Genomic DNA, 13990 nt, shown 5'->3' on the forward strand with positions numbered 1-13990 from the left:
CTTCACGGGGCTTTTAAGATAAAAATAAGGGGCAGCGTTGTCTGATGTTGCCTCTGAAGTGTGGTGTCGTTGCATGGTAAAAGAAGTAACAAAAGTTGCCGAGAGACTGGAACATACTGTTCTCATCAGACCGCGTTTTCGTCTTATTCTAAGGCTCCTTGGGCATGATATTTCTATGTGAGAACAGTAGAACTTTCCCTTTATGTAGCCTCGTTTCAGGACTAACAACGAAATCTGCCATAATGCTGTCTTTGTGCTTTGTCCACATTTGCCAATGGTCTTTTATGACATCCGTGTTCTAAATGTGGAAAACGAGGTAGGGGCGACATGGAGTAAAATGACTAACATATGGCATTAATTTTTCAATCTGTTGATATTTCTGATTTGTTGGGTTGAACTTGGGAATTACATCTTCACATTGCTCTGGCCCATTTATTACTTTCAGTTTAAGACAATGATGGGATAAAAGTAAAACGCTTGGTTTTAGACTCATTCACAATGTATGCAAAAGCTAAAGAAAGTCCGGTCAGAGAAGGTTAAACTTTGCGAGGCTCCTCTAGAGACCGTCTAACCCAGAGTCCTTGTTTTACAGCTCTGAGATTTTCACTGATTTGCCTGATATCACACAGGCTAAGGAAGTGAGCACCCAGATCTTTTGACCTGTAGTTAAATGGGGTTTTATTCTGTAAAATATACACATTATTCTGGATTATATTAAGCAGGTTCATGTGAAACTGTCAACTAGTTGAGTACATCTGCTTTCAGGATGAAGTCTGAAGACCAAACTCTATTTTTAGAGCAGTAAACTACATTCCAAGCTTTAATGCTGCACACAAAGAATGCTCAGAATATTCTTATTCACAAGTTGTGTCTCCTTGAAAGACAGCTCTTGAAAGCAGTGGGGAGGGAACTTCTGGGAAAAGGATGGGAGTTGGGGATAGTGTCTCCGGACTCAAGTCATTAAGGAAAAAAAAAGCCCATAGTAGACACAAAGCAATAAAAACCAAGCAGACACACTTCCTCAGCACTTCTCTCTGGAATTGGTCATTTAAGGTCTATCACGTTTGTGCCAGTAAAAGAAAGCAGAGAGTGACTGTTTTCACGTCAGGTAACAATTCACTGTGTAAGAGCACAAGGTGTGCTCAGCCAACATGCCACCTCCAGCCCCAACTCTACACACCCCGAGTAGCACAGTGATGATGCAGAAGACCAGCTGAGCCTGCAGCTAAATGGATCTGTATTCTACAAAATATACACATCATTCTGGGTTGTTTTAAGGAAGTTCATGTGACACTGTTAATAGACTGAAAAATGTAAGTTACTTAGGACTCAACAATGTGAAAAATAAGGCAGAATTAACAAGAGAAGGGAAAATGGTAGGGAAAGGAATATCTGTCTCTTCAGATATTCATGGTAAGTTGTAAGATTGAGTGTGAGACACTCTTGTCCCACTCCCCGGGAGGGAAATTGCCCTGCAAGCAAGGTAGCCCTCCTGCTTTTCATATTCCTCTGAGTGCTGAATTCTGCAGTTTCATTCATGCGGCAGGACGCAGCAGACCCACCAGGCACGCAGCCCACACCTGACCACGGTGGAGTTGCTGCTGCTCCCGACCGACCGTCTCTCTCTGAGAGAGGATAATGTGCATGTAGTTGTTGAGATGAATGAACAGATAATGTCACATCATATTATTTCTACATTTTGTGTCCGTCTTGGGAAATACCTAGACTTTTATTTTCAGAGTTTTAAGGTTCACATTTTCAATATCACTTTGAGCATTTAATTTATACAAATCTCTTCAAAAATTTATAACGGACCTAAAAGCTATAATCAAAAACTACGAAACATAAAACTAAGAACTATAAAATGTCTAATTTGCCGTTTGCTCTCTTTCATTTCCCAAATCCTCATTAAAAAAAACAAAATCCTCTATTGGCTTAGCAAATATACAGAGCCCCTTCCGTGGGCCAGGGTATCTTTTAGGTAATGAGGGAACAGCAATGAACAGATAAAACTCCTCGCCCTCGTGGAGCTTTTGTCCCAGTGGAGGAGACAGGCAATGAATGGGATAAAGGAGCAAAATGGATGGCTGGTTAGATATGGTAAGGACATAGGAAACGTTGAGGCAGAGAGGGTGGTAGTAGTGAAATTCAGGTGAGTGGCCAGTGTAAACCTTCCCCAGAAGGCGGCTTTTGAGTAAAGATCTGGCAGAAATGAGCAAGTGAGCCACCTGGGCGTTGGATGGAAGAGCTTTCTGGGCAGTGAGAACAGCACATGTAATGGCCTCGAATGTGCTGCGGGAATGTGCTGCGTGGTTGAGGAACAGCAAGGAGGCCAAGTGGAGACGGAGGGGAATGAGCCAAAGGAAGGGCAGGAGGATTTCAGCCAGAGAACGAATGCAGCCCACAGCATATGGGGCACTGCCGGGTTTTGCTCTGTATCTATTACGGACTGAATTCTGTCCTCAGCAAAGTCTTATCGTAAAGCCCTAACCCCCACTGTGATTATAGTTGGAGATGGGGCCTTTACAGAGGTGATTATGGTCAAATGAGGTCATAAGGACAGGGCCCTAATCCAATAGGACGTCTTTATAAGAAGAAATGCCAGGGATTTGCACACACAGAGAACAGGACATGGGACGACATTGGGGAAAGACAGCCATCTGCGAGCCACACAGAGAGGCCTGAGAAGAAACCAGCCCTACTGATGCCTTGATCTTGGACTTCCCAGCCTCCAGAACTGTGGGAAAATAATTTTGTTATGGAAACCCTAGCAGACGAATATGCTGTACTAACCCTCAATTATCTTTGAGAAGAGAACTTCCTGCTAAAGAGTAAAACTGATCTTGAGCAAACTTAACTAGTTTAACTGACAACAGTACTCATTTTGTGTCAGCCCAAAGGGAGCGACTCATCCTGCAGGTACTATATTTGACTTAAAACAGGTGAGCCTACAAATTAGTCATCCGAAACACAGCTAGCAAGTCAGTCCAGCCAGTTTTTTTCATAGTGGCGGTTTAAAAGCAGCTTTCACAATTCTTTTATTTTTGTCTTTTAAACATAGAAGCGTTCGCCTTTGGCTGGTGTGAATGAAGAAGATGCTGTACCTCCTTCTTCCATCCCTATTTTTTTCCCAAACTGTGCTCCCTCTGTAATCTCTTACCATCTGCCTTCAAACAAAACTGCCTTCTTAACATCACAAAAAATGACAGGGGAGAGCATTTGGCTGCTTTTGGAGGTTTATTATTCTGAACCCTGAAAAGGAAGAAAAAGAATCAAGTGTTTATCCTTCCTTTCTTATATGCACTTTATTGTGGAATACCAAAAAGTTGAGAAAGTTCTTTATAGAAGAATTCCAGCTATTAATGTATTGACAGTGATAGAATTAGGAAACCACCCGTTGGTAACTCTTGAAATAATGGGGTCTAGACAATGATTATCAGTGGCTGCTAAAACTGTTGCAGAAGCTTATTGCAAGGTTGACAGGCAAGGACACAGGAAACACAGCTTAAATTTGTCTCCCCATCTGGGGTTCAGTCAAAGTTTTATGAACTAGGGGAGGTGGGTTGGTGTGCAGAAGCACTGGTGGGGCAGGTTTTTAATTTTTATTTATTTTTTCACATCTTTACTGGAGTATAATTGCTTTACAATGGTGTGTTAGTTTCTGCTGTATAACAAAGTGAATTAGCTATACATATACATATGTCCCCATATCCCCTCCCTCTTGCGTCTCCCTTCCACCCTCCCTATCCCACCCCTCTAGGTCATCACAAAGCATCGAGTTGGTCTCCCTGTGCTATGCAGCAGCCTCCCACTAGCCATCCATTTTACATTTGGTAGTTATGTCAATGCTACTCTCTCACTTCGTCCCAGCTTCCCCTTCCGGTGGGGCAGGTTTTGATTGGAGGGCTTTGGAGCTTGGCCATTTATGGTAAGGTATGGTAGATGGGCTTCAGCACCGGACCTTCCTGGACAGCAGACCCTTCACTTCTGAAAGGGCTCTGGAGTTCAGGTTAAGGTGAGGCCCTGGTCCTTTGGAGGGGGTGGGGGGAACAGCTTTGGTTCCAGGTTGTTTGAGGTCCAAATCTCTGCATGCTTCGGCTGCATGACTTGAGGTTTTGTTCTGTTGTCTCTGAAAAACAGCTCAGTATCTTGTTAGAGACAGGATAGGCCCAGTCTGGGACTGGTTCTATGGTTACAAAACCATTAGGCAAAGGTTGATGGGAGGATCGGGCTGCCACCATCTGAACCCAATGGACCAATAATAATAACCACACTGAAAGATGATCACAGATGTTAGGGCCATCTGAGCACACACCATAGGCAGAACACAGCCCCACCAGTGGGAAATTATTGCCAAAAATGCCCTTCTAAAGAAAGTAGCTGCGACTTTACTCTGGTGAGGGAATGCAAGGGTTGCCAGATTTTTCAAGAGTATCTAGAAATCAAGATGCTTGTATGCAATTTCCCTATTTTAAAATATTTACTATTAACATTTTTAGAAGTTGGAAACACTGTGTGGCTCAAACCAAGCAAACTTGTCAGCTCTCCCTTACTGAGGCCCAACACTGCCCTCCAGTCCTACTTGCCGTCCAGTGCCATGGCCTCTGGAGAGCCTGTGCCACCTCCTTGATCCGCATCCATGCTCTCTCTCTCTTGACTTCATTAGCATTTGTGGTTGGGTATCTGTGATACTGTGACTTAGCATAAGAAGTACATATTTGTTCTTCCTCCAGGGTTCCTGACTCAGCTCCCCAAACCCTTGGAATTTCCCAAGTGATAATAGCAATATAGGAGCATCTTTTGTTATAATATTTGATCTCTAGTCCTCAGTTTCTGAAATCATTTCAGAGCCGTAAAGGTGAAATGGGTATCTTGTTACTCATAGCAAGCCCCTTTCAAGCACACCTGGGTTTATTTTAATGAGGTGACTTTTGCAAAACCCCAAGGTAACCTAAGCTTGGGGTCTGGTTACCAGGGGAACCAACCATGTGACTAGAGGGTTGGACATTTCAGCCCCACCCCCTGACCTATGGGGAGGGGAGAGGGACTAGAGACTGAGTTCAGTCACCAATGACCAGTAATGTAGTCAATCATACCTATGTAACAGCGCCTCCATAAAAATCCCCCGAAACACAAGGTTCAGAGGGCTTCTGAGATGGTGAACGTGTGGAGATTTGGGGGAGTGGTGCCTTCAGAGAAGGCATGGAAGCTCCAAGCCTCTTCCTGCCTTCCTTGCCTATGCATCTCTTCTCTATCTGGCTGTTTCTAAATTATATCATTTTGTAATAATGTAAACTGTTTTCCTGAATTTTGTGAGCTGCTCTAGCAAATTAATCAAACCTGAGGAGGGGGTGGTGGGAACCTCTCATTTATAGCCAATTTATAGCCATGGGCCAGAAGTGTAGGTGACAACCTGAACTTGCGACTGGTATCTGGCGTGGTGGGGAGACAGTCTTGTGGGACTGAGCTCTTAACCTGTGGGTTCTGTCTCCTGGTAGATGGTGTCAGGACTGAGTTAAATTGTAGGACACCCAGTCAGTACCCACAGAGTTAATTGCTTGGTAGTGTTGGAAAACACACACTGGAGTGTTATACCCTCTTAGTGTATGGTCACGTGCCTTTGTTAATGGTTTTCTAATCATCTCATGTGGCGTTCCTTGTCTTCCCAACAACATGACATGTTCTTAGAAGGTAATTTGCCAGTATTCTACCACTTTGGTTTTCTCTGTAGCACCCAGGCATGCTGAGCTGATTGTTTCTGAGCCATCAAAGATTAATGATACAGCAAGCAGGTATATACAAAGCCCTTAGTAATTAGTAAATACTCAGCAATTGTTAATTATTGTATCAGTGAGAGCAAAACAGCAGCATCAAAAATACTGGCCTAAAAATGTCCATTTTCTTCCACCTTACCTTTTAGCATGCAGCTAATTTTTCTTTAAAATATCTCGTTCTATTTTTGAAGACTATCAAACATTTCAAATAGAATTACCCAATTCCGGGATATCAAATAATGTATAATAGATATTGTGCTGCATAATGTTTTGTGCTACGGCTATGTGTTTGTTTGAATAATAAGAATCTAATGTGTTGACACGTGCTCTCATTGCGTGCAGCATCTCATGTAGTCCTTGTCAACCTGATGACAAATGCTCTTACAGTAAGTCCCCTACATACGAGTGAGTACTGTTCCGAGAGCGAGTTCATAAAGTCCACCTTGTTCTTAAGTCCAACAAAGTTAGCCTAGGTACCCAACTAACACAATCGGCTCTATAGTACTGTACTATAATAGGTTTATAATACCTTCACACAAATAACATTAAAAAAACACAAAAAAAGAAAACATTTTTTAATCTTACAGTACAGTACCTTGAAAAGTACAGTAGTACAGTACAACAGCTGGCACACAGGGGCTGGCATCGAGTGAACAGGCAAGAAGAGTTACTGACTGGAGGAAGGAGAGGAGGTGGGAGATGGTAGAGCTGAAGGATCGTCAGCAATAGGAGATGGAGGGCAAGCTGCAATTTCACGCATGCCTGACATCAGTGCCACAGGTTCTGGTTCCTTGCTGGGCTCAATTCTATCTACCCTCTTGAAAAAACAATCCAGTGATGTCTGAGTAGTAGCTCTTTTTTTCTCATCATAGAAAACACAGAGGCACTGGATTGCATTCTGAACGGCTGCTGCAACCTTCCTGTACCATTCTACATTCGGGTCCTGTGCCTCAAAAACTAACAGTGCCTCCTTGGATAAAGAAAACCCCCTTGCCATTTCCTGCATTGTGTATCTCTTTGGTTCACCAGAAGCATTGCCACCAAACAACAGAGTTAGCCTATCCTTTGCTGCTTTATAGCCTGGCATCAGCTTTTCCTCCTTACTGATGTAACTTCGGTCTGGCATCCTCTTGCAGTACAGTCTTGTCTCATCCACATTAAAAACCTGCTCAGGTAGATACATGCCTTCATCGATAATTTCTCGAAGCGTTTCAGGAAATTCCCAGGCAGCTACCAGGCAGCTACCGTATCTGCACTCACTGCCTCGCCACTTACTTTTACGTTGTGAAGGTTGGCTCTATCCTTGAACCGATGAAACCAGCCATGGTTGGCATTAAAAGATGCACCCTCTGATTCTTCTCCATGTTTCTCCTTCAAGTCATCTTAAGGGCTTTTAGGTTTCTCTTGAATCACCATTAAGCTGACTGGGACTCGACACTGATGTGATCCTGCATCCACACACTGAGAAGATTCTCCATCTCCTCCGTCATTTTTCCATGCTTCTTCGATATTATTGTTGGCATCATCGGCACAGCAGACTTCACATGTTCCATGATCTTGTCCTCATTCTTCAGAATCATGCCGATGGTTGAACGATTCATGTTATAAGAACGAGCGACGTTTACCATCTTTTCGCCTCACCCCACTCTCTCAATTATTTTCACTTTTGTTTCCATTGTTATCGCTTGGCGCTTCTTAGCAGTATGAGCTACATCACCGCTGCTTTTACGCTTGCTTCTGGACATCCTGGGCTTGAAATAAAGATACTATACTACAGTATTCTATACAGTACTGTACAGTAAAGTACACAAAAACACAACCACTTGTAGAGGATGCACGCATGTGACAATGTACGCCAGACGCATGAACTAACTTATGTAATTACATGCGAACACACGTTCGCATCTTTGAAAGTTCACAAGTTGAAGGTTCATATGTAGGGGACTTACTGTATAGCTCTTTTAGAGGTGCGGTCCTGAGAAGTTAAGTAACCAGCAGAGGTTACATAGCTAGTAAGTGCAGAGGCCTGGATGGAATCATTGTTAAAGATAACTCCAGCTGCTGTAACAAGCAAACCCCAGAATATATGTGTATAATTGTTCAAACACAGTAAGAAACATGTTTCTCATTCACAAAAATACAAATTGGGGTTTCTGATTGGCAGAGGACTCTCTTCCAAATTATGATTCAGGGTCCCAAGCTCCTTACATCATCTAGGCCTCAGGTCATCAGAGAAAGCACATGGAGAATGGTTTGTAAGATTTTCTGCCAGGCTTGGTAGTGGCAAACATCACTTCAGTCCATCAGCCTGATTGCAGTCACATAGCCACATCTAACTGCAAAGAAGCCTGGGAAATGTAGTCCAGCATTGTGTCCAGGAAGAAGAGATGGCCCAGAATTCAAGGTGCTCTGATCCTGTAACCCATGCACATAGCCCTTATGATAAACTGCCTTTGTAGATTAACTTTAGAATTGGACACTATATGTTGTATGCTACATGCACTTTCTTAGCCACTGATCAATGAAAAAACTGTTGGTTTTTTTTAAAAAGGCAGAAAACCAAACTCAGAATTATGAAACCAATGAATAAAATATTTCCAAGAGCTTTTCTTTTTTTTTTTTGAGCTGTGTCTGTCTAGATTTTATGTTCCTGACCCCACCAAAGGAGGATAATAACTTGTTTAAGAGAATCTTCCCTTGACTGTTGTGGCAGATCTCAAGCAACTCTCCTGTGAGTGGAAAGATGGATTAAAATATAACCACTAAATGAAGGCTTTGAGACTCAAAATTAAGTTGTGCGCTTGTAGTTTTCCTGGAAACCACAAAAAGCAGTCACTAAGGTGGTCTCAAAAGATTTAAAGACACGAGTATGAAAGATAAGAAGTCTCAGCTACTACTTAGATTGTGATTAGGACATCAAGCAATTATATAATTTCTGTATTATTTTTTTCTTTCACTTTCTCATTTTGAAATCTTCAGGCTAAATATGTTACTATGCAATGTATTTGGTTTTATAGAAAGATACAACCCTAAGACTATCGGCTTTGAATAGACAGTTTAATTTACAAGGTGATAGTTCTTCTAGGAGTGTTAACCTCAAGGATCTGTCCGGTCACTCAGGGAATTAGCAGGAAAGCAGAGAATTCTAACTCCAAGGCCATTGGGTTCCATTGGTGTGGCACTGTTAGCATCTGCAGAATCTAAGGCTCTATCTCCATTCTAAAAGCATAATCACTTGGAAAGTGGGAAAATGGAGTCAGTCCATACTTTTAAAAAATCTATTTAAAAATAATCTTTACTATAACAAACTAGTGTGATTGACTTTTTAACCAAACGGACTGGTCACACGAGTTAAAACGCCTTAGATTCTTTGTACATAAACATAGCCCTGAAGGGTATACTTTAGTCACTTCACTCAGTGAGCATTTCCAGAGTGTGCCTTTGTGTCGGACACTTTGACAGGTGCAGGGAATACAGAGGTGAGTGTATGACAAACTTCTGCCTCCAGCTGGCTTTCAGTTACAGAGATTCAAAAATTCAAAACAAACCAAAACCCGGACAGTTACATCACAAGACGTGAAATGCTCAGCTGGGAGCTGTAGGAGCTAGAAGGAGGGCTTCTAGATCGAGAGGAGGATCCAGTCGAGGAAGTCTTTCCCAGAGAAAGAACCGAAAAGGATATTAGAGACATGGAATCCTCGTTAGAGAGGTGTATGAGTGAGGCATTCTGAAAGAATGGAAGGATACTGGTGCTCTGGCATCTACCATTTTCATGTGCTATTTCTCATTAGTTCCAAATTCCAATAAAAGTACACTGCTACTTAAATGGTTTTAAAGACACCTTGTTAAGGTCTTATGCTTGTAGGACACCCTAGAGTCTGCACAGTCCTTACACACCCAATATAAAATACTTTATTGCACTTTTAAATGCTGGCATACAAGTTCATCGTAGACAGTGGTGAACTGTCCACAGACATTTTTAGGCTCAAGGAATTCAAACCCACTTCTCCAAAAGAACTTTTAGAGATAAACACTCATATAAAATATTCTCTTAAACAGCCCCCACTGTTTATAATATGGTTTGATGCTCCATTGAAATTTCCACAGAAAGCTTCAAATACATCTTGGCTCAAACTTTTTCAGGCCAAGGTTACTTATTTTCCGATGAGTCAGAAGACCATGTTGATTGATGAAACTGGTGAAGTGTTGACATACATTTGGACGGTTAACCATTCTATTCCCCTCAACACCAAAATCATGCCAGTGTGTTTTGTAATTGCAAAATCCCCCTTGACTAGATGATAATTTAGGGAAGCGGTAATCCTGAGAAGTTAATCTTAACAATTTGTTTGTCTGGTTGAGCATTTCTGTCTTATGTAAACAGCTCAATTTATACAAATCTCAATGTATTTTTGAAGTATTTTGCCCATGTACCATTAATAAATATCTCAAGACCTTTGTCATCTTTTCCAGTTATTTTTTCTTTTCCTTCCTAACCCTCCTTGACGCTTTGTGGTTTAGCTCAGTTTATTTAGATGTTTTTCTGTTGTAAACTTGGTGGGGGTAGGAGTGTTAGAGGTAAGTTTGGATTGGCCATCTGTGTTTCTGTAAATCTCAGAGGATTGCTATCAAGTCCCCTGGTCTGTGGGACAGCAGTTTCTTCCTTCTAGTCCTGGGTCTTTTTCATGCTCAGCAGAAAAAATCAGTTGCTTTAAGACTGACATCCCCCTGGTCAAGTTGCAGGCTGTCTGCTTGGACATATGGTCGCTCTTTGATCTTTTAACAATTAATTTATTCTTTGTTGCCTCTGGTGCCTGGACCACCAGGCGTGCCAGGAAGTCTCACTGGATTCTCTCTGAATCTCTGGGAAACGTGAGGATGGAGTTTCCTGTGAGCTTCACTTTTAGGGACAGATATCTTAAGTAACCTGATTGGAAATTTTCAACCTATTTGTGAACAGAACCCTGGTGTTAATGTTTCTCCATTGGGGTCTGCATCATGGATTCATTCCTAGCTAACCCCTTCTCTTAATGCCATCTTATAGAATACAGTTCTGGACCAGGAAGAAAATGGTCATTTCTGCTTTCTTTCTTTTTTTTAATTGTGCTAAAATATACATAACATAAAATTTACTATTTTAACCATTTTGGGTGTACTGTGCAGTGGCATTTAGTACATTCACATTGTTGTGCAACCATCACCACCGTCCATCTCCAGAACTTTTCACCTTCTCAAACTGAGACTGTGTGCCTGTTAAGTAATGACTCCATAATTCTACCTACCCTCAGCCCCTGGCAACCACCATTCTGCTTCCTGTCCTGTGAATTTGACTTCTAGGTACCTCATATAAGTGGAATCATGTAATATTTGTCCTTTTGTGTCTGGCTTATTTCATTGAGCTTAGTATCTTCAAAGTTGATCCATGTTGTACCATGTGTCAGAATGTCATTTCTTTTTAAAGCTGAATAATATACCACTGTATGTATAGACCATGTTTTGTTTATTTATCTGTTGATGGGCATTTGGGTTGCTTCTACTTTTTGGCTATTGTGAATAATGCTGCTATGAGCATTGTGTACAAATATATGAGTCCCTGCTTTTACTTGTTTTGGGTATACACCCTGAAGTGGAATTGTTGGATCGTATGATAATCCTATGTTTAATTTTTTGAGGAACCACCATATTGTTTTCCACATTCTTGATCCCTGTCCTAGCCATGTGACTGTTTCGTGGCTGAGGAGGGTGAGATGAGAGATGAGATAGACTAAGGGGCTTCTCCTCTCTCAGGGATTGCCTTTGTTTAGAACTTCTTTTTTTTTAATCGATGAATGATGCCTGAGGAAAAAATTCTTTGACCTCATGTTAATGAATCCCTGAAAGAATAAAAGGACCCCATCAACACTGAGCCCTGGGAGTTGTGGATCTGAGCGTTTTGTGCCTGATGTGACAAGGGCTGCTGGGTAGCAGAATCAACACGTCCTCTTCAAACTTCTCCCGCTAGGTTAATAAGACATCACAAGGAATGAAAGATCCACAAGTGTGTCTTACTGTGGACTTCTCGGGTATAATATATCCGTACTTATAAGATGTAATAAGATATACTAAACAACCTTCAGATGCAATAACAAGGCCAGATTCTGGGACAGGGTGCCCAGAGGCGTGAGCCTGGCGACCAAACTCAGTGAGGCTCACCTCCCAGGAGGTGCCACATGGACTGCCTTGCCCAACTCTCCACCCCAAAGTTGACGGGCCTCCCTCCTGGAGGTTACAGGTGGCTTCCTGCTTTGCGCACAGAAACACTAAGTACCAAGAGAACACTTTCTGTTCTCTAGAGCTTTCCAAATTGCTGACTTATGTCAGCTCCTCTAATGGGACTTGTGCAGTGAGACCCAAGAACAGTACCCACCGTCAAACTAAAACCAGGTAGCTTACCTGTTGCTCCATCTAAAGCATATGCTTGCTTTATTTTTGGTTGCGTGAGAGGGTGTCAGACCCACCCCAGGCTTGGCCACCTCACCAGCTGCATCCAGCAAGTTCACTCTGGGACTGGAACTCTCTTGGGTTCAGTCCTCAGGAAAAGCTTGTGTGGAGAAGCAGAATCAGAGAGGATTACCTGAAGGATATACAGTCCCTCTGTTCTTCTTAGAAACTCCGACATTTATCTATCCCCGGATTAAGCCAGATCATCAAAGAAAGGAATTCCTGGCTGACGTGGCCCTGACCCCTTGTGGAAGAGCTTTTCCTGCTGGCCTCCTTTGAGTGATGCTGTATTGCTCAGCCCTATAAAACTCCTTGTTGTACAATCGCTGTCTTCACTCATCCACTATACATGGTACCTGCTGTGGGTGGAGCCCTACAAGAGGAATGGCTCCTTGGACTCTGTGCCGGGAATGGTTTTCTCCTTTGAGTGGTTGGTTTGTGTGATCCCGTTATACCATGTAGACCCCTGTCTGGTCTTGGCCACTGGGAAGCTCCGAGACAGGGCAGCAATCTGCCTCCAGCACGGGGACAGAACTCAGGCTAGATTTTGTGTGTTAACTCATGCCTGTCTTTAACTCATTTTTGTAAGTTTTCTTTTTCTTTTTTTTTTCATTGCCTCACTTGAGGTTGTTGAGTGATCTGATTTTTGTAAGCTATTTAAATACTTTAAGGAGTCAATTGAGGGAATAAACATGAATCGGGTGTTCTCAGTTGCTTTGAATGTTCAGAGGACAAAATGTACATCAACTGGTAGTTTTCAGGTAACTGGAATATGCTCAATACAGGTGACCTTAAAACCACTCTTGTTCTGAGTGTGACTAAACTGTAAGCTCTGTGCTCCTGGAGGCCTGGGCTGTCCTGGTCTCTATCTCCAGCTACCAGTGCTATGCTTGGCAGGTAGTAGGTACTCAGTTAATATCCCCTGAGATCTGGACAAACAGGATCTGTCTGCACCTGAGTTACCCGCCAGCACAGCCTGTAGATGCTCAGAAGCAAAGAGAAGCCAAGATGCTCTGGTGTTTTCTCCGCCTTTGTCGCACGTCAGGGGGACACAGCTGGCACCTCTAACAGTCTTCCGTCTCCTCCTCTGCAGACTCACATTTCCAGACTCCCTCCCGGTGCAGTAGCCGGACAGTCCGTGGCGATTGAAGGTGGGGTCTGCCGCCTGGAGAGCCCAGTGAGCTGAACCTTCAGGCTGAACACAGAGCATCCGAGCGGCATTTCAGAACCCGAGCTTCGCAGGGTTTTAACCGAAGTTGGATGTTTTATCTTCCTCATTTTATAATTCCTGTCGCAGCCTCGTGCATCGCTCGCGACACTAGTGCTGCTGTAGTTAGCGCTTGGTGACACGCGCGTCTTGGGCAGATGAGCGGGACTCTGTGTGTGTGTGTGTGCGTGTGCGCGCGCCCGTGCGCACGCTTGCTTCTCCTTCGATGAAATAGAAATTCCTCCTTATTGTGTAACCTCAGACCAAGAATGATTAAATCATCTTCCCAAAATGTGTGCTTTAACTGTTTACAAGTAAAACCTAAAGTTGCAGGAAACATTGTTGATTTCACAAAGAGGTACCAACTGTCTTTGATATAATGTGTCGGAACTGCAGAGTAAATCTACTTGTTGAAATGACTGACAGTGGCCATGCTCCATTTGATAACAGTGCTAGTAACAAAGTGTTTTTATTTGTTAGCCAGTTTAAGTGGATCCTATGGTAACTTAAACTGTTGTTCTCATCCCTC

At 42.7% G+C, this 13990-nt stretch overlaps 1 protein-coding gene across 1 annotated transcript in view; it reads left to right on the forward strand.

The window, feature by feature from the left end:
• Positions 1-13743, forward strand: part of TASP1 (taspase 1) — a 297011-nt gene extending 283268 nt beyond the window's left edge. The window contains exon 14 of the mRNA XM_079719460.1: positions 13348-13743. Coding sequence (XP_079575586.1) covers positions 13348-13440 — 93 coding nt within the window. The 3' untranslated portion in view covers positions 13441-13743. The remainder of the gene's footprint in view (positions 1-13347) is intronic.
• The last annotated feature ends 247 nt before the right edge of the window (positions 13744-13990 follow it).

The sequence above is a fragment of the Hyperoodon ampullatus genome (assembly GCF_949752795.1).
Source record: "Hyperoodon ampullatus genome assembly, chromosome: 14".
Lineage (NCBI taxonomy): Eukaryota > Metazoa > Chordata > Mammalia > Artiodactyla > Ziphiidae > Hyperoodon > Hyperoodon ampullatus.